General features: G+C 46.3%; 1 protein-coding gene across 9 annotated transcripts in view; it reads right to left on the minus strand.

Annotated features, from left to right (window-relative positions):
• DIP2A (disco interacting protein 2 homolog A) overlaps nt 1-21,853 on the minus strand; it is a 91,026-nt gene that overhangs the window by 38,031 nt on the left and 31,142 nt on the right. For 7 of the 9 annotated variants that reach the window (XM_061193749.1, XM_061193750.1, XM_061193748.1 and 4 more), the window contains 7 exons: nt 15,238-15,357; nt 13,905-14,102; nt 6,548-6,639; nt 3,031-3,141; nt 1,713-1,836; nt 1,258-1,367; nt 815-917 (listed from right to left, as the gene is read on the minus strand). In XM_061193749.1, the coding sequence (XP_061049732.1) occupies nt 815-917; nt 1,258-1,367; nt 1,713-1,836; nt 3,031-3,141; nt 6,548-6,639; nt 13,905-14,102; nt 15,238-15,357 (858 nt within the window). Of the gene's footprint in view, nt 1-814; nt 918-1,257; nt 1,368-1,712; nt 1,837-3,030; nt 3,142-6,547; nt 6,640-13,904; nt 14,103-15,237; nt 15,358-21,853 lie in introns of those variants that run through there. The other 2 variants (XM_061193753.1, XM_061193751.1) reach the window with 2 other exon arrangements.

Raw genomic sequence — 21,853 nt, forward strand, 5'->3', positions numbered from 1 at the left:
GCTCGGGCAGAGGACAGAGCCTGGGGCTGCCAGGTGCACCCACAGAAGGAACACCCAACAGTGAATAGGAAGTTTGGTTTGTGTGCCAGGAAATGCTGCTGCATTCTGTTAAGAATACTGTACACACGTTCCCTTGTTGGCTAAAGAGCCCAAATTATAGGTGATGCATGTACGGTTAACGCTGGATCTGAAGAAAAAGAAAACCAGGGGACCTGATTTGATAGAATTTTTAAAAAATTACGTAGGCCCTTGAACACACCTAAAATCCTTTTCCAAATGTCCACCGAGGTCTTGCCCGGTGCCCTCAACTAGCCCTTGCTTCTAAACACTGATATTTCAGATTTTACACATACCACTCAATTTACTTCCTAGTTTTGTTCAATTCCAGTATTTTAGTGGAAAGAAGTAAAGTTCTCTACGTTACATAGCTGATAGTTCACAGTAAAGGGGGAGCTGCCTGTATATTGCCAAGAGACAAGCCCTGACCACAAAGATTCCACTGGTACATCCGAGTGCGTGACAGCTTAAGCCAAAGCCAGCCACAGAAAACAGTAAGAAAAAGTGTGTCCCGATAAGAAAATGCAAAATGCGCTGCCCCTCAGCTACGGCACAGCTTGAACCAGCCCACTGGGCACAGACCAATGGGTAGTGAGTGGGTTTCACGCTCTGTAACGCCAGTGTCCAAACTCCACCCGTCCAGGAGAGCAGAGGCCCCGAGCAAGCGAGCCGCACGACCCGGATTAAACAGCAGATGCTACGCGGGACAGCGTCCAGGTGCCTTGTGCCCGGCCGGAGAGCCGCCCCACGCCCTCACCTTCTGAGTAGCCGCATGCCTGGGTCAGAGCCTGGCACTGTGCCAGCAGAGATGCGTGGGACACCGCGACCCCCACGGTGCTGCCTTCTTTGCTGGTTTTATACTGAAAGATTTCAAAAGCACAAGCTCGTTAGGCGATGTCTCTGGAGGCCGTCCCCCTTCACCAACCATCGGTTCAACTGGAGCACACTTCACGCCCAGGCCCTCGAGGTGACGCCCTCAGCTGAAGTCGGGTCACCCGGGGCAGGTACTGAGGGCAACAGGGCACGCAGGCTGGTCCCCAGGGGAGGGTCTGGGTGAGTTCCCAACAGGACACCTCATCTTTCTGGGGCGGAGGCAAAGCACAGAAGCTGTCGCCTGTGATCTAAGCAGCAGCAGCTACACTCGGGGAACAAGCCCTGAACACGGGGGCCTGTTTCAGCCTCGCCAGGCGAGGTCGCTACCTCGATGTAGGCGGTCCCGGCCCCCGCGTCCTGTGCCGATGGGTGCCAGTCCTTGGGGGGCTTAGTCAGGTGCTTCCCGTCGATCACCAGCCAGGTGAGGGGGGGCCAACCTGTGACGGCGCAGACAGGGACCCAGCAGAGGCGAGGGTCAGGGGTCTCTGCTCCCCGCAACGGCACCTCTGCCACCCACCACGCAGCCCGAGCTGCTGACAGCTGAGGAGCCTCGCCTCACTGAACCGTTATGAACTTATGTCTGACGGCCAGTGGCCCCCAGGCGGGACAGCAGAGGTCCAGACCCTGACCCAGGCGAGGAGCGAGACTCCCCAAGGCCTAGAACACAGCCTCGCTTTTCCTGGGGGCCCTTCCGTCTCCGTAACGGTCGCTGACAGGAAAGGACGCCCGAGGGCCCGGGTTAGCAGAGAACTGGGCCGCCCGCTGCCCGCCCCCAGGCCCACCTTTGAAGGCCGCCACCTCTCCGGTCTGGGCCTTGGGCAGGCCTTTCTGACAAGCGTCCGTGGTCAGGGCCAGGGCGACGCCACAGCTGCCCAGCAGAAACCCGACCTGCTGGCTGCCAGCGTCCTGCGGAAACAGAGAAGGCAGAGGTGCTCAGCTCACACAGGGCAGAACTCTTTTTCTCAGCCCTTGGAATATTAGGACAATTCAGCCCTGTATAGGTATATACTATAGGTATATACTATGTTTTCATCCAAAGAAAATACAATTGTTTTTAAATCTGAAAGATATATTTTCTGCCATGACATATAAAGTTCTGGGTAATGGGCTAATTTCTCAAACTTTTTTCTTGCAAATGACATTTAATACCATTTTAATAAACTCCAAAAATAACAGCATTGAAATTTACACTTGATTTGTGTTTGAAATTTACAGATTAATATGGGCAGGCCTGACCTTTAGCAATCTTAATTATTTCCACACAGAATATGTCCTTCAGTAGAGTTCTATCATTTTCTTCTTATAAATTTTACAAACTCTAGTTTTACCCTAAGAATCCCGGTATTCAAATATCTGTTCACCATATGTTCTCCTTTGGGATATACTGCTTTTATTCACAAGCTTTACCTTTGGGATTCTTGAATATTTCTTGCAGATAATGCTCATGTGAACAACTGCCTGAACGCTGGGATACCACAGAAAACTAGGATTTTCTAAAATACATGCTGAGTCGACTCCTAAAATGATCTATTTTTCAATAATCAGATTACTGGTATTTATACCTAAAACGTCACAGCTCCCTGGAACACCAGCAACCCACCCCCTGCCCCGGCCACAGTCATTCATTTCAGCCATGAAAGCTGCTCGCTGTCATGGAAGTGAACAGAAATGCAAGAGATGCCATGTGTTTAAAACTATCACTTAGAAGTGAGCTACAAGACATCTCTGTAATGACTTACTCATCCCCAAGAAATGCAAGTCATTATCAATAAACACACCATTTTGAGAAATGATTTAACAAACCCTCATCAAATCCCAACTTCTATGCATTGGAGGAAAAAATGTTAGTTTCTGTTGGGAAATTCAAACAAGTGACATACTGGCCCCACCAACAGCTGTTCCAGTGCCCTTGTCACCAGTGAGATACATAAAAGGAGCGTCTGGGGATGAAGCTGCTCTAATCTCTCTGAGCCCCGCCCGCCTGTCCCCCGACTCCAGACGGCACCTGGAGTGAGGAGACTAAGGCCTGCGAATGGACACGTGGACTTCAGGATGAAGCCTCAGGGACCGTGAACCTGGGGCCTGCACCGCGCTTGCTACCTTTCTTGTTAGTGGCACTTCGATGGGGACAGGAACCAGCTCTGCCAGGAGGCACCCATAGAATGCAACAGTGAACATGACGGGGTCGCTATTAGGAAACACCAGCGCCACCTACGAGAGTACAAAGGAAAACCGCGAAATCCACTGGTGAATAATGCAGTCAGTCATCTGAATGCCTGCTACTGAGACAGAAAACATTACTTTGAGTGCTAACCCTTGGTCCTTAAGTGTCTGCAGCCATGTAACTTCTAATACACAGTCTTTAGGTTATGGTCTTTACCCCGCATGTGACAAAATAATGTTAAACTCCTGGGGCCAAAGGCAAGTGCAGCTGGGTCTGCCCGTGGGGTCTAGGTCCAGCTCCGTCCACTCTGACCATCTGGGCAGCAGCGACCCAGGGAAGGACGCGATGGACCATCACCCACCATCAAGTAGCCCAGGTGAAAAACACCTGGACATGAAGAGGGAACCAGGAATCAAAGTCTATCAAAAGATCTTCCAAAAGAAAAAATCCTGACACCAACGTTTTACTTGGACAGACCTTCGCTCAAGACCGAAACGTTAACAGGGGAGGGTGGTGGGCACAGAACTCAGCAAGACCCCCACAGCTGCCCTCTCGGAGTCTCCACGGGGGGCCCACTCCCTGCTCCCACCTGGTCATCATGCTGCCACTGTTTAAATTACATATTCTATTACATTTACCTTACATTTTTATTTTTATCAAAAAAGTTTTAAAACACAGAATTAAAATGACAAAAAGTACTAACGAAAAGCAACACCCATATCACCCTTCCCCACTCCCCAAGGCAGCCACTTTTAACATGTTTTATATCCTCTTTTTGCCAACTGCTCTCATCTTTTTAGATACTACGCTCACACTGCTGTGTCTTATGTGTGAAGGTATTTGGACATGTGTTTTATTTCCTGTTACTGTAGACAAACACTGAGCCCTCTTCATTCCCCACCTTTCTCTTCTCCCATCATCCCAATTTCCATTTCTTATAATATCTGGTTAAATTAAAAGCTATTTATGGGATGAGGTTTTTCTAAGTCCCAAATATTGTAATAATAGTGTGTTCGAAACCTACATGATAAGTCAGAACAGTATTTGAGGGGACTGATAACACAGGGCCTTTGAGGGCCGGGCCTTGGATAGCTAATAACCCTGTATTTCGTAAGACAAAATTTAAGCTGTATCTGTATCAAAATTCTGTACTTGAGGTCTGGAAATCAAGTTTCTAATAAGTTTGTTGAAAACGGCAAAGATCTCCTTTGAAAGTTGGTGTTAATAGCGTTTGTCCCACGATTAAGAACTGTGACCTTTAGCCTCGAGACTGGCTGTCTGGTAGAACATACCTGTCCTCAGAGAATCTGTTATAAAGAGTTGTGTTTGTTCACTTTTATAAAGTATATTATCACAGGAGGATGAACTTGCCATTCATTTCCAATCACTAAATCGCTAACTGTGATCTCATCAATCCTTTATAATTAACCCAATTACGTGGATTCACTTGCAAGTCAATGAAGTATCTGGAAGTCCTTGTCCTTGCAAGAACTTTCCTCAAGAGAAAGAAATTAGTGATTCTTAGAATCATTTTAAAGCACAACATAAGTCAGGGGTTCCGACAGGTTTGTTCTAAAGCGCCAGGTATCATGAGGAATCATCCCCGTACTGTTTACGTTTCTACAGCCAAGCTCGCCCCTTCTTTCTGGTGGTGACAGCCACTGCCTCTTTCACCGGCTTCCCTTCCTCTGTGTGCACCGGCCAGCTTGCTCGGAAATGCCCCGCTGGGTGTGTCAAACCTGTCAATAGTATTTCTAAATAACCAACCAGTCAGGTAAGCTCCTGGGTTTCACCAGCTGCTGACCAGCCTGCCCACCTGGGGCCTCGTCCTGCTGGCCCTGTCTGGCTGCTCCTCGCCCGCAGCTCGCGGACCCTGGGCCGCCCTGGTGGCTCTCCTGTTTGGACCACTCACTCGTTTGCCGGAGCACTCCCTCTGTGAGCTTCGCAAGAAAGAGCCCAGTCTTCTGAGTCCTGCCTGTCTGAGAATGGTGCCCCACCCTCATATCCGTCGACTGCCCAGGAAGACCGCACTCCCTCTGGGCTTCCGAAGCACAGCTGTCTCCCCCAGTGCCACACTGAGAAACCGAGCCCCCCTGGGGTTGCTGGCCTCTGTGCACAGCCCACTTTCCCCGGGAGGCCGCGAGGTTCCTGCACCCTGCCCTACGCAGCGCTGGGGTAAGCGCCTCGGTGGGGGTCCCCGCACCGCCCGCCGGTCCTTCACCCCCGGCTCCGGGGGATAGTCTTGCGTCATCATTAGCATTAAAAACTTTCCACTCTCCGTTCCCCCTTCTCTTTCTGGAAGTCCTATTAGTCAGATGTCGGCCTTCTTGATCAAGTCTAATCTGCACCGTTTTTCCTTCCTACTTTCCATCTCTTGGTCTCCCCCACTAGCATCTTCTTGTTGATTTATGGAGCAATATCTTCACCTCAGATCTCCAGGGATATTAAGACTAATTTTTTTTTTTAAAACCTGTTTTCTGTATCTAGCTCTCCTCCAAGTTGGTTGTTTCCTCTTCCTCCCTCCCCCCCCACCCCCCTTCCCCTTTTCTTTTTTTCCCCATTTATTGTCCTTTGGTTGTGCTCTTTCACGTTGAAGTTTCGTCGTCCACAAATGTCCTTGGCTACTGGTCCACATTAAACACTGAGGGCTCGAGAGCAGCCTGAGACCCCATACCACCCTGTCAACCTACAGCTTCCCTGCTGGGTGACCTGACCTCAGGCAACCTTTCTCACTGGGGCTTTCACTGCTAAGTATGCTGGCTTCCACCATGCTGGACCTCCCGCTACACCGGGCTTCCTCAAGTCTGGCTCAGTTTGCCTAGAGCAGTGCTGTGTAGCAGAACTTCCCACAATGGTGGAATTGTTCTTTCTCCGAGCTATCAAACATGGTAGTTGTCAGCCACACGCAGTGACTGAACCCTGGAAATGGGGTTCGTGCAACTAAGGAACTAAAACTCTAATATCATTTAATTTGGGTTAATTTAAACGGCTCCCTGTGGCTATTGCCAACCATGTTGGGCAGTGCAGGACGAGGAACTAAGCCCCAAGCCGCCTCTGAGTTCTGTTCTAGCCCCATGGAAGAGGGAAGGAGATGAATATAAAACACACAGAATTTCAAAGTAAGGTCAACGTTTCTTCACAAAACTTAAGCTTTGGAAATGTAGCACTGATTAATATCTGACATTAATATTTTTATTAAAATCAACACATATGAAGTCAAAGAGAAAAGAGGTTTAAGAATCAGGAAATGGGCAATGAGGGAGACTAAAAGGAACGATCATTTTATCTACATCAACACAAACTTTTTCCACATTTAATATTTTTTCATTGCTGACTTAAAGCCCTTCTATTAATGCTGTAAGTCTGAACAACTGAGAGAACACTGATGTCAATGAAACAGATTTTTAGTCTCCATTCTCACTCACTCCAACAAAGGTGCATTTGGTTACTTACTCTGTCTCCAGGTTTAAGTAGTGGTTCATTCTTATTAGTCAGTTTATTAAGTAGAGTATAAGCTAGTTTTAAACTCCGACTCCAAAGTTTGCCTAAAATAAAATAAAAATACTAAGCAATGTAAAATTTAAGAAACTAATAATTAACATTTTAATGTAGCAATCATAACATCCCATTAACATACCATTATTACTCTATTGCTGAAAATTCAGGTAGTTTCCAATTGATAATTATTTTGCACAATGCTGCAATGAAGTTTTCTCTTAAAAACAACTTACCGATTTATTTTTCTTAACAGAAAAGTAAAACAGCATTTTATTATAGAAAATTCAGAATATAGAAAAGCCAGCTGAAAAAAGCATTCTTTCTGTTATATATGTATACACACACACACACGTATGCACAATTTTTAAGAAATGGGATCATACTTCACCCTTTTTTCAATCAACATTGCACTGTGAATGCGCTTTCATGTCATTGAATGTGTCTCAATTATATCCCTTATAAGAGTGGCATGTAAGTCATTTAACCTTTACAACAACAATTCATGAGGTGGGTACATCTTCATCTCTGCTTTCACTCAAAAAAGGAGACAGTCAGGGAGATGTTAGGGAACCTGGCAGAGCCACGGGAGGCTGGAGGGGAGCGTCTGGACCCCTCCTGAAGGTGCCCAGCCCTGTGGGTGCTTCCCTGAGGAACATGGCACATGATACACGGGACAGTGAAGGGTAGGGAGAGAGGGGGAGGAAGACGGAAAAGCCTGAGTCCACCCCAAACCGGGAGCAGCCCTCCCACTCACCCTGCGCGGTGCAGCAACGCAGGAAGACAGAGCCGTCCTTCACCCACCCCACCCCTGGGCAACCACGCGGCAACCACACGCCCTTTGCTGTAAATAGTCTAAACTCGGGCACAACGTTGTGAGATAAGTGAACTGCGGGGCCTGAGAAATAAATGAGAAAAATAGTCAACTCAAAACACCACTGCCTTTGCCTTAATAGAAAGGTCAACTCAAGATGTTAATAACTGTAACTGTAACACATAAAGATTTCCAAACTGAATCCCGATATTTATAAAAAGAAAAATGCATCATGACCTCTCTGCAACAATGCAAAGAGGTTTAACAGAAAATCAACATAATTTGCCACATTAACAGAATAAAGGTGAAAAAAACTAAAATAATCATTCAGGATTTTAAAAATCCTTCTTAAATTTGGGATGAAAGGAAACTTCCTTAATGTGACTGTTAAAAGTCATCTTTAAAAATTCCACAGGAGGTATCATCATTAATGGTCAGATACTGAAAGCCTTCCCTCAGAGAGGAGGAGCAAGTCAAGGACAACTGCCTTTTCACTCAAAGTCTCAGCCAATGCAACTGGGGTGCAAGGGGCAGAGAAGGTAAAACAGTAAGAAACAAAACCGTCATTATTTGCAGAAGACGTGACTGCACACATCATGAATCCCATAACTGAAATCAGTAAGGCTATCAGATATAACAGCAATACGCAAATAGCATTTAATATCTATGTGCCATCGATAAACAGTAAATAAAAATTTTAATGATACTATTTATAATAAGATTTAAATAAACATGCCAAATAACTAAGAATATGTGTTACCAAAAATATGCAAAGTCTCCCCCCAGAAACTTATAAAACAGTACAGAGGTTGAAAAAGATTTGAATGAACGGAGGAACCTATTATGTCCATTTGCTAGAAGGCACCGTAATGCAAACGTGCTAATTCTCCTCAAACTGCTCAAGGCAACGATAACCAAAACCTCAACAGGTGTGTCTGTGGCACCTGACACAAACTGACACTGAAATACCAGGGCGAGAGAAGCCAAGACGCTCTGGAAAAAGGAGACAAGACAGGAAGACTTTCTCAATGGACGTCAAGACTATTATAAAGCGACAGCAATTCAGAGAGCGTGGCTGGGACTTCCCTGCGGTCCAGTGGTTAAGACTTCGCCTTCCAATGCAGGGGGTGAGGGTTCGATACCTGGTCGGGGAGCTAAGATCCCACATGCCTCGCAGCCAAAAAACCAAAACATAAAACAGAAGCAACATTGTAACAAATTCAATAAAGACTTTAAAAACTGTCCACATCAAAAAAATCTTTAAAAAAAAAAAGAAAAGAGCGTGCTATTGGCGGAAGGGTAGAATAGAAATCAACGTGATAAAACAAAGAACCCCAAACAGACCCACCCCCGTGTGGACAACTCCAGTTACAACACGGGTAGCACGGAGGGGACAAGAACGGGACAGCTGCCTGCCATCTTTCCTGAAGAACTGACCCCGAGCCCAGGCCCACACCACACACACAAACTAAACTCCCTCCGGGTGGGCGGCAGGTCTAAACGCGGGTGGGAGAACAGCAGTGCTAGAGCCCAGGACGGGAGGAGGGAAGCCTGCTGCAGAGCTGTGAGCGGCCAGGGCTCACAGTAAGCCGCCGCCAAGGACTGGCATCCAGAACACACAAAACGCCCGCAAATAACCCTGTATAAAAATGTGCAAAAGATTCAACACTTAACAAAAGAGAAAACCCAAATGATCAAAAACAGGAAAAGATCTCAACCTACTCAGTCAACAGGAAAATGCAAATTAGCACCACCACGACTGTCACCATATTCTCACCACATTAGCCAAAATTAATAAGCCTGCCAATGACAGGGAGAAGGTGGGACTCATACACTGACCAGTTAAGTGCAAACTGGAAAAGTCTGGAATTATCTGATAAATGTAAAGATGTCATAATCCCAGAACTAGCTAGCACCTCCTCTCCTAAGTATATACCCTACAAAAATGCACGCTTACACACCAGGTAGCACACACCGGAATGTTCCCGGTAGCACTGTCTGTAACACTCAAAATTGGAAATGACCCAGAAGTCCATCAACAGTATAATGGAGACATATATTCTGAAATATTCAATATTCATTCCTCAACAGAAATGAATGAGCTACAACTATACACAATAATACGGATGAATCTTAAAAGCATAAAGGTCTGAGACTCTGCTTCCAAGCAGGAAAGAGCAGTGGTGGCAGACCAGCACTCCCACCCAAAATGACTTAAAACTGGATAAAATGCAAAACCATCTGTCGGAGGCAGCAAAGACAACTAGAGGAGTTAAGACCCCTGGGGAAACCCTTGGGAGGTGAGCTGACCTTCTGCAGCTGTTCTTACAAAAGCTGGGGGCGGGGCTTAGCGTCTGGCGCCCACAGGAGACGAACATCTCACGGCCTTGTGCCCCTCGGAGTGCTGCTGCTGGGGCGCGGAGACCGGGGCTTCAAGAAGACTCTGCTGAATCTCGGGGCCATGCACAGCAGGTGGAAACCTCTGAAAGGCCAGGCAGAGCCCCAAAGTCGCCACATAAGACAAAACCCATGGTTGGGGACCCCCCCCCAGCAGAGGAAAGGGTCACACAGAACACACCAGTTTTAGAAAATGTGAATAAAGGAAAACAGAAAATCTCCAAACTGAAGTATATATATAAAAAGGATGCCATGGGACTTCGCTGGTGGGCCAGTGGTTAAGAATCGGTCTTGCAATGCAGGGGACACCGGTTCAGTCCCTGGTTGGGGAACTAAGATCCCACGTGCCACAGGGCAACTAAGCCTGCGTGCCACAACTACTGAGCCGGCATGCCACAACTAGAGAGCCCACGTGCCACAACTAGAGAGAAGCCTGTGGGCTGCAACGAAGAGCCCACACTCCACAACGAAAGATCCCGCATGCTGCAACTAAGGCCCGACGCAGTCAAAATTAATCAATTAATTAATTTTTTAAAAAAGAATGCAAAACATAAAAAAGGCACATGGGACTCAGAAAAGGTATTAATATAAATGTAATCAGAGTCCCAGGAGGATAGGAGAGAGAAATGGGGAAGAAGCACTGTATCAAGAAATTATGGCTATAATTTTCCAAAAACTGATGAAAGATACCATTCCATTGATCTAAGAAGCCCTGTGGACGCCAAGCAGGAAACTTTCAAAGAATATAACAGCTAAATATGTACATCACAGTAAGACAGATGCAAGCCAAAGCCAAAAAGCCATCACAGGGAAAAAGACACATCCTCATCCAGAGAGCAGCAATAATCTGGCATCTCACTCCTCAAAAGATATCACAAAGTCTTCAGAGTGCTGACAGATGCCTGACCACCTTCACAAAGGAAGATGCGGGCAGTCCCACAGCCAGCAGGAGAGGTTACAGTGGGAAACGCGGGGTGGCAGGAAGGAACATTCCACAAAGGAAAGAAAAAACAGTACGACTCCTGACTTAAAGCAAGAGTAGTGAGTGGTGTCTTACGGGTGTAGTGGATACAGACTTAAAACGCTAGACAAGGAGAGAAGGACCACAGGCTGGGGTCTTCAGGAAGCACGGAGGCACAGCGAGGCACAAGAAGGGCTCCCGGGAAGTGGGGGACAGCGAGATGCGGGCGACGCCGTCCGGCCGCAGTCCCCGCAGGCTCCCTCACAAGGGAAGTCTGTGCTGAGCGGAACACAGGCCTTGTCCCAAGGCCTCGTGTAACCCGCACCCGGAAACTGAATTCCAGGGGGAGGCTGTCAGCAAAGCACACTCATGAGTGCGCAGCGAGCTCCTTTCTTAAAGAGTTACGGAGCCATCTCTCTAACGAGCAGAGGTGCGAAGACCCCAAACAGCATACTGGCAACTAGAATCCAGGCATTTATTGAAAAGATATCTCGGCCAAGTGGGATTTATTCCAGGAATGCAAGGGCTGCTTAACATTTGAAAATTAATCAATGTAATTCATCAAATTAGTGGAGAAGGGCAGAGAAACTGTATGGTCATCTCGATGAAGCAGAAAAAGCCAATCCATGAGGCGAAACTTTCAGCGAGCCAGAAACAGAACTTCATTACGACAAAGAATTTCTACCATAAAACAAGCAAAAAAGCTACATTAAACAGCGTACTTCAAGACCAATTGCTTTCCACCTGAGACACAGAAGGATTCACACTGCACCGGCGGTTCCAGCCTGTGCAGTGAGACAAGAACAGAAACCGAAGGTGTGAGAACTAGAAAGGCCATTGCTCACAGGGGCTCAACTTGTGCACAGGATGTCCAAAACTACTCGTTAATAGACCAAAAAGAATTAATATGTCACTTTAACAAGATCACTAGATACAAAGTCACCATTTAAAAGATCAATTGCATTTCTATTTACAAGCAACAATTGAGTAGAAAAAATTTAATCATTCCATTGCAATAGGGATAAATCTAACGAAAGAAGCTCAAGACTCCCGGACTCAAAAGCATAAAACGTCACTGAGAGAAACTAAAGCAGGCCTTCAAAGGCGGGATATTCCAGGGTCATGAGCTGGAAGATGCCATAACTGCAACAACACCGATTTGCCTCAAGTTGGACTATGGGTTCAGTGCAGTGCCAATCAACACCCCAGCAGGATTTTTTTCTGGAAATGGACAAGCCGATTCTAAAGTTTACTTGGAGGGCTTCCCTGGTGGCGCAGTGGTTAAGGATCCACCTGCCAATGCAGGGGACATGGGTTCAAGCCCTGGTCCGGGAAGATCCCACATGCCACGGAGCAACAAAGCCTGTGCGCCACAATTACTGAGTCTGCGTTCTAGAGCCCGCGAGCCACAACTACTGAGCCCACGTGCCACAACTACTGAAGCCCACGCACCTAGAGTCCGTGCTCCGCAACAAGAGAAGCGACCACAATGAGAAGTCTGCGCATCGCAACGAAGAGTAGCCAAGTAGCCCCCGCTTGCCGCAACTAGAGAAAGCCCGCATGCAGCAACGAAGACCCAATGCAGCCAAAAATAAATAAATTAAATAAATAAATTAAAAAAAAAAAGTTTACTTGGAAATGTAAAGGGCCAAGAATAGTCAAGGAAATCTTGAGGAGCAATCACAGAGCTGGAGGACTGACATCCAACACAGACTCATAAAGCTCCAGTAACTCAGGAAGCGCGGATGGTGAAGAGAACAGACCCACAAGTACAGTTTTCACCTGACGGATGACAAAGCCGTATCTGGGGGAAGGGCTGCTTCTCAACAAATGATAGTGGGTCAATTCCATTCACAGGAGAGAAAATGAGTCCAAGTTCACACCACACACAAAACTAAACTGTAGATGGATCATAACGCTAAGTGTGAAAAGCAGAACGAGTCTTCAGAAGAAGTCTCGGAGGACGAGAATGCCTTTGTGACCTTAGGTCTGGCAAAGACTTCCTACACAGAACAGAAAGCACAAAAAAGGGGAAAAACAGATAAATTAGACTACATTAGGTTAAGGCTTCTTATCCATCTAAACCCACAATTAAAAGTGTTAAAAGGCAGTGCAAAGGGTGGAAGAAGATATTTGCAAAACATGTACTGGACAAAAGGTGTGTATCTGAAACATAAACAGCATTAGCAATCGAACAGAAAAATGACCCAAAGGTCCGGGTACTTCGTAGAAGGAGGTGTTCAAGCAGCCAGTGAGCACATTAGAAGCACCCTCAGCACCAGGCACTGGACACCACGACGCTCCCTCAAGGCAGGTGAACGGGAACAGTCAGTATCCAGCGCTGGGACTCCTCCCCAGGGCTGGGGGCTGGAAATGGCTCGCCAGCTCGGCCTGAAGCTTGACGCGCGAGTCCTACGCCCACAGCCACACGAACGCCTACACATCCACCTCAGACCCACAGAGAACGTTCGCAACAGCCCGACACGCAGCAGCCCCGGAGCGGACACAACCCAGACGCTCACCTACCGCTGAGCTCAGACGTTGGCCGTGGCGCATTCTCACGATGAGATACCGTCCATCAACGAGAATGAACTGACCACGCTGCACACAGCACAGGGGTGAACCTCAGACAATGCTGAGCAAGACGCAGCCCAGAGCACCTCGGACTGGCTCACACCCAGCGGTCAGCAGGGCACTGGCCTCGGCTGTGGGGGACACCAGCCTGGGGGCCAGAAGTGCCTCGGGGCCGAGTGCTCCGTGAAAACACGTCCAGCCAAATGCACGCGATTCGTGTTACATAAACACGTAGAATGGAACCAAAAGACGCCAAACACAAAAAACACATACTGCTTGATGCCATTTGTCCAAAGTTCAAAACGAGACAAAACTAACCTCCACTGTTCAGAAATGCACACACAGATGTGAACTCTCGAAACCACCAGGCAGGGAGCGGTCCCCCGGTGGGGGAAGGGCAGTGGCCCGGGAGGGGCCCCCGGGGGGAGGCGAGGTTCTGTTTCCCTGCCAGTTGTGTCAGCTTGTCAGGAATCTGTTCTCTCATGTTCCTCAAGCTGCACGTCTGTGTTGTACGACATGTAACATTTCACAGCTAGGCCAGCGCCCAGCTGCTTTCTGTTGACACTTGCCATAGGTGAGGGTGTAGACGGCCTTCCCCGTGGTATCCAGGGCGGTCAGGCACGGGGCTTTGGGCTGCGTGGTGCCCCACTGCTGCAAGGCGGCCAGCAGCGACGGTGGCCAGGTGCTGCCCACGGCCAGCAGCTCCCCTTTCAGCACTGCCATCTGGCCGCCCTCAGGCTTCGGCTGACTTGGATCTGGTTGCTGCACTACAAGCAAAACTGCATGTGAAAAGCAGCATTTCACAGAAGCAGGCACACACTCTGCCGCTAGGCATTCACATGTTATACTTTTCTTCTTTGCAAATACCAGTTATAAGAAGGCTACCATGATTTGTTTAGATTTCCCTATCATTGTAACAGTCACAGACCAATTGAGCAAGGATGGAAAGAGAGCTAGTCATGGATCAAGATGAATCCTGGCTACTGTAACCCCAGCATTACAACGACCCCCAGGCTTTCACCCGGAAGGCACCTGAGAAGCAGGTGTCCCCACTTATAAAGGATGAGAGTAGAATCACCACTTCAGTTTAGGCGCTCAAACCACGTTGAAAGAAAAAAATAAAGTAAAATCTATTACGTTTCCAGTGGATATGTCATCAAGATTTGCCCAAATGTAAGAAAGACTTCCTAAAAAGCATTCATAGCATTGAACTCTGAATTTGAAAGTCGTGATCTGATTACACACACGTGCCCTAACGGCCATGTCAAATCCCCAAGTAGGAGGAGACACCAGAGCTGGTCTGTGGGACTACCGCACAGCAGAGGTGCAAGGCCGGGGGCAGGGGGCGGCCGGGTGCCCCGAGGCCCCAGCCACACGTCACACGCTGCTATCTTGTACGGGGCTTCACTTCTCTTACTTTTCTACAGATTTATACTCCTTTCTGTTTCTTGGTAATTAAAAAAAATAAGTCTATATTCTTTTTCTCTAAATATATGTATCATTCATATATGAGAGGCTAAAATCCTGAAAAAGAGCCCAAACTTTGCTAAAGATATAATACTTTAAAACCAAAGGGAAAATAAATAAATAAATAAAACCACGGGAAGACAAGTAGTTCAGATTTAAAGTTTAAAGAAAAATTTAAATCATGGAAGTAAAATGAAATCTTAGATGTATTCTTACCAAGTACTAACCACTGGACCAGAGGCACAGAGAGACGCTGTCTCTTACCTACGAGATGCTGACACAGAGCCCGAGGTCGTGTGTGATGCTGAGGTCCCCACCACACACGATGAGCACAGAGTCTGGGTGTGACCCACGCAGGAAGGACGTCTGCCTGCGTCCTCAGATGTGACGGCCGCCCTGTCCGCACAAACCAGGGGCCGGAGTTGGGACGCTCACCTTCCAACAGCTCCTCAAAATCATCCACGAAGAACTCCTTCAGTGGAGGGCGCTTTGGTTTCTTCAGGGTGTTAAGAAGCTGCTGGATCTTGGAGGACACTCTGCTGCTCACGGGGACACCTGCCACGGGAAGAGAGCGCTGAGGCTGGATGCGGAACCCAGGTCCAGACACCACCCGCGTGAGCGCGTCGGAACTTGGAAATCCAGCCAAGCGCTGGCCCCCTCAAATGGCCATTTTGGAATTTATTAGTTCATCTGACAAACGTTTACTGAATGCCTTCCAGGAACCAGAACTTGTTCTAAGCTAGCGGTTTTCAGAGTGGCCCAGGGACCCCTGGGGGTGCCCGAGACCCCTTCAGGGGTCACGTTATAGACACCATTTGCTCCTTCCCTCTCCTCTCTCACACGCGCACAGTGGAGGTTTCCAGAGGCCACACGCCCAGCAGACGGAACCCACCCAGACGCTGCTCTCTCGCCAGCTACGAGAAACCGGCAACCGCAGCAGACAAGCCTACCCTTCTCATGGCATCTCGTTGTATTAGAACTGCTTTCATAAATATGTGCTACTTATGTTAAGAGATAATGAGTTTATCATTGTTATTTTTAAATGAGTTAATAAATATTTTAAAAAATCTTTCGTTTTAATTTCTAATATGGTAAATAAATATACAGAGGTATAACCCACATAAGCTAAAAGCTCTCTGGTGTCCTCCATAATTATCAAGGAACGCCGTTCCGGGAGATGTAAAGTCAGCCAAGACAGATAAGAGTCTGCCCTCAAACTGGTCACCGTCTGCTGCACAAAAACCAGCAGAAATACGTACATGTGCTGGTGGAACAGGGCACCAGCCTCGGTGACAAGCGCTCGGAGGAAAAGGCACGCGGGAACACAAGCAGGCGCGCTGGCAGAGGAGGCGAGGGCAAGGCCTGGAGCCCCGGCCATGCCCGTGCACCGCGAGGCAGCTGGCACCTCCCTCCTCCAGGGCTGGGCCAGCGATCGAGAGCTGCACTCACTGGCCTGGTCAGCAGTCTCCTCTGTCCTTAACAACACCAGAACTTTGAAAGAGTCCAGTTCTTTCCATCATTAAGTAGCACATACCTCATCCTGCATTTGCTTGAGCTTTTCTCAGGATTCAAGTCAGATGCTGCATTCCTGGCTGAAGCAGTACCTGAGTATCACGTCCAGACCCACGGGACACCCACCTACCCTCAGGGAGACGCAGGAGTCTGTCACCCGGGCAACGTGCCGTCCAGTGCTCCACTATCGGTACTAGTTTTTGCTTGTGCCTCTAATAAGAGTGTGAGAGGAGACACTTCAGGACCTCACGAGTACCGTGATCTTCATCCAGCTCTCTCCCTCCATTTAACAGCCACTGGTCATTCTGCCAGAGGCAAGGTTTACTGCAACGGTTGCCAAATTATTTTCCAGCTTGAGCAGTCCACTGACATTTACCCCTGACACCTGACCTCCTTCCTTCCTTCCTGGTTCTCCTGAGGGAAAGGTACTGAAGACCAAGACCTGGCGCCTCGGTGTGCTCACTGCTACCGCTCCGTGTCTTTCTTCTCCTAGCACACGGAGCTAAGAAAGTATGCTGTGCACATGCACACGTATGTATCCATGGATATGCACACCCCCCTACACATACAATACACATGTGCACACGGGCCGCGTAACAGATACAGGTCTCTATCCTAGAGCCCCGAGTCCATGCCAGGGGCCCTAGTGCTGTGCTCCACGTCTGGGTGCCTTTCTTCTGCAGCGAGAACCCTGGCTCCCAACACCAACACCTTCGCTCAGTGCTATCACAGATACAGAATCAGTTCCAACTGTTGTACCCAAACCACTACAGGAACAAAGCTACGAACAAGAGTTCAGAATTGGTTTGCTGTGCTTCCTACACAGCCTCGTCCAGGACCGAGGGTGCTGTGTCCATCACTGACCTCTGTCAGCTCTCTCCCGTCACCCTCTTAAGGGTGGCTACGTAGTTCTTAGAAATACAATCAGGTTTGTTTATTTACAATTCCTTTCAGTTTTAGGGTTTTTCCCTTCCTTCCATCAAGTTTATGTTTTGAATGTGTAGAACGTACTTCTAAAAATCACAACTATATGAAAAGATAAACTCAAAGAAATGTCACTCCCCCCTAAAGTCCTTCTGCCCCCCCCCACCCCAAGCACCTGCGGGTGGGACCAGCCCACTGCTTTCTGGCTTATCCTTCCTGCATGTCCTTCTATAGAGATAGTAGGCTTATGCTTGCTTTATTTTCCTATTTCTCACACAAAAGGCGGTGTACTATAAACGTTCCTTTACTCTTTGCCTTTTCACTTAATGTCTCCTGGGAAAGCACCTCATTCCAGGTCATAAAGGTCTTCTCGCTATTCCTGACAGCTGCACGGTCCGCCACAATGTGAATGTACCAGGTTTATTCAACCAATTTGAGAGGCTTGGATAGTAGGTACTTCCCAATATTTTGGAGGTATAGACAGTGCTGCAATGAACGACCTCGTGTGCATGTGTTTCCTTATTTTTGGAGGTGTGCATTCAGGGTAAACTCCTACACTGGCGCTGCTGGGTCCAAATGGAAGTACAGACACAGATCTTACCAACTGCTCCTCCAGAGAGGCTGACCTGCTTTGCATTCCCGCCAACAATGTGTATTTCTCCAATTGAGAAAAAGGCTGAATGAACATCACGTGTAAGAACTATTTTTACACCTCTTTTTGTGAACTGTCTGTATTTTCTGCTTATTTTCCTGTACTAGGAGTTGGCAAACTTTTTCTTAAAGGGCTAGAGAGTAAATATTTGGGGCCGTGGCACCGTCTCTGCCATCACGAAAGCAGCAGACGATGTGGGAGGGGCAGGCGTGGCAGCAACTGAAAGCACCCTGAATCAAGACGAACGGAAAAACATCCCGATAAACACATTCTGGATTTAAAAAAAGGAAACTGGAGAAAGAAGAGCAAAGGAAAGCCAAAGTAAGTAGAAGGAAAGAAGTAATATATATGAGTAGAAATAAATGCAATAGAAAAAAAGACAAGCAATAGAGAAAAACAATTACACTAAAACTGGTTCTTTGAAAGATAAACAAAATCCAGTGAACTCTCTAGCTAGAACGATTAAGATGAAGAGTGAGGAGACCCTAACTGCTGGTGTCAGGACCGGGCAGGACAGCATCGCAGGCCCCACACACACCCACGACAACGAGGGAACCTGCGGAGCGGAGGTGAGACAGACAAACTCCTCCAAAGACACAAAACTGACGCGAGAACAGAAGAGGAAGGAACACTGCTCAATTCATTTGAGATGAGTATTATCTTGATACCAAAACCAGACAAAATTCCCAGACCAGTATTTATCTCAAACATAGACACAAATCCTTAACAAAATATTAGTAAATCAAATCCACAATATGTAAGAGAGGTAATGCACCATAACCAAGTAGGGTTTATCTTGAGAACATACCTTTGGCTTAATCTTCAAAAATCAGTCAATGAAATGTACTATATTAACAAACTATGAAAGAAAAACCATGTGGTGAGTTTAATACATTTTAAAAATCATTTAACAAAAATCATGATAAAAATTTTCAGAAAACTAGGGGGAAAAAAGGAACATCCCCAACCTGATGAAGAGCATCTATGAAAAACCCATGGCTAACACCACAATTAAAAATTGAAAAGTGGATGCTTTCCCCTAAAATGGGAAACGAGGCAAGTTGTGTCCACTCTTGACATTTCTAACTGACGTTACCTAGAAGTCCTAGACACTGCAATAAAGCCAGGAAACTAAATGTTCCTACAGGCAAACAATTTGGAAAGAAAAGTAAAATGGTATTCATAGACAATATGATCATGTATGTGGAAATCTTACAGAATCTACCAAAAAGACTACCGGAATTAATGTAAGGTCAACATACAAGAACCGACTATGTTTCTACAGATGAGCAATAAACTGGAAAAAAATTTAAATACCATTTGTACAATAAAAGCATCAAAAAATATAACGTATTTTGAGATAATTTTTTTTTAATGTACACATTTTTTAAATATTTATTTATTTGGTTGCACCCGGTCTTGGTTGCGGCAGGAAGGCTCCTTTGTTGCGGCTCGCGGGCTCCTTTAGTTGTGGCGTGGATCGAACCCGGGCTCCCTGCATTGGGAGCGCAGAGTCTTAACTGCTGTGCCACCAGGGAAGTCCCTATTCTGAGATAATTTTAACAAAATATGTGCAATACCTGTAGACTGAAAGCTACAAAACAGTGCTGAAAAAACTTTTTAAAGAGCTAAGTAAATGGAGAGATATACCGTATTTATCAATTGAAACATACGGTATTGTTAAGATGCCAATTCTCTCCGAATTGATCTAGAGAGTCAGTGAAGTACCAGTCAAAACCCAGTAGGAATTCTGGTAGAAGTTAACAAACTGATTTTAAACTATATATTAAGATACAAAGGAGCTGGAATAGCTAAGGCAATTTTTTAAATGAAAAGAAGAGTTGAAGACAAACTACAGTACACAATTTCAAGATTTATTATAAAACCACATATAAACCCCCCCCCAATATACATATATAATCATGACAGTGTGGTACCGGTATAAGGACAGACAAAGCAGTGGAACGGCATATAGAGCCCAGAAATAGGCTTCTCTCATATGCGGTCCACCGATCTTCACTAAAGACGCCAAATAAACTGGATAGGGAAAGAAGGGTCTTTGTATTACATGATCCTAGAACAACTGGACATCCATATACAGAAAAGTGAACTTATTAGGTTCATACCTTGCACTGATATTAGACTTAACTCAAAATGAATCATATACCTAAACATAAAACTATAAAATTATAGGAGAAAACCTCTATGACCTCGGGTTAGGAAAATATATCTCAGCTATGACACAAAAATAGGATCCATGAAAGAAAAAAATGGTAAACTGGACTTCATCAAAACTAAAAACTCCTGCCTTCTGAAAGGCACTATTAAGAGAATGAAAACACAAGCCATGGACTGGGAGAAAGTACAATTTATAAACCTGATAAAGAACTTGTATCCAGATTATATAAAGAACTCTCAAAACTTAGTAAGAAAACAAACAACACAATTTATAAAGTAAGCAAAAGATTGGAACAGACTTCTAAAAAGATATATAGATGGCAAATAAGCACATGAGAAGATGCTAAACATCATCAGTCATTAGGGAGATGCAAATTAAAACTATAATGAGATACCTCTACACACCTATTAGGACGGTTAAAATTTAAAAACCGACAATACCAATTCTCGGCAATGATGTGGAGGAACGGGGACTCTTATCACTAACGGTGGGGATGTAAAATGGTACAACCACTTGGGAAATCAGTTTGGCAATTTCTTGAAAAGCTAAAACATAAACCTACTGTATGATCCAGCTATCCTACTCCTAGGTATTGACCCAAAATAAATGAATGGATATACCCACACAAAGACTTGTAAAGGAATAGTCACAGCAGCAGCTTTACCTCTAATAGCCAAAAACTGGAAACACCCCAAATATCCGTCAGGAGGTAAAAAGATAAACTAGGGTGCATCTGTAGGATGAAATAGATCAAGAAAGGGAATGAACTGTTGATACATGCAAGAACATGGATGAATTTCGAAATAATTTTGCAGAGTGGCAGAGGCCAGACAATAAAGAGTAAATGCTGGGTGATTCTATTTATATAAAATCCTAGAAAGTGCAAACTAATCTATAGTGTCAGGAAGTAAATAAGCGGTTGCCTGAGGGAAGCCAAAAAGGGCAGCAAGGAGCTATTACAAAGGCGCACAAGGAAGGAAGCCTCCAGGAGCGCTGGGTGTGCTGGCTGCAGTGGGGGTTTCACGGTGTACATGTCTCTTAAAGCTGATAAAATTACACACGTTAATATGTGCGGTAGATAATGTCATTTATACCTCAACCAAGTTCTTAAAATATTTTAAATAGGGACTTCCCTGGTGGTCCAGTGGTTAAGAATCCATCTTGCAATGCAGGGAATGCCGGTTCGATCCCTGGTCGGGGAACTAAGATCCCACAGGCCACGGGGCAACTAAGCCTGCGAGACGCAACTACAGAGAAGCCCGCGCACCGCGTGCTGCAACAAAAGGTCCCATGTGCCACAACTAAGTCCCCACGCAGCCAAAATATAAGTAAATAAATATTTAAGAAAAGAAAATTTAAATATAAAGAATAACAAATTAAAAAATTTTAAAACCTATCTAACAAATGTAAAGCCTGCTTCATGTTGATTCAGTTTCTCCTCTTGCACCTGAACAAGGAGCTGAAAGACCTCAACAAAATCTGACCGACTGCTCAGGAGTATAAAAGACTCCTGAGATACTCTGGATTTTTCTGCAACTCAAATTTGGCACATTGGAAGGAAAACTCCACGTGATTCTGATAAAAGATATTGGAAACTGTTTCAAAAGGAAATAGTACAAATGAGGAGACGAGACTCATGCTGACATCTCGGGGCCTGCACGTGGGACAGCCCGGCCATGGCTGCACTGATCACAGGCTGCTGAGGAGGGAGACTGCAGGGGTTGCTGTCCCAGGCGGGGCTGCACTCATCCTACTGGGTCCACAAAAGGAAACTTCCCCAGCTT

The sequence above is a fragment of the Eubalaena glacialis genome, chromosome 6 (assembly GCF_028564815.1).
Source record: "Eubalaena glacialis isolate mEubGla1 chromosome 6, mEubGla1.1.hap2.+ XY, whole genome shotgun sequence".
Classification (NCBI taxonomy): domain Eukaryota; kingdom Metazoa; phylum Chordata; class Mammalia; order Artiodactyla; family Balaenidae; genus Eubalaena; species Eubalaena glacialis.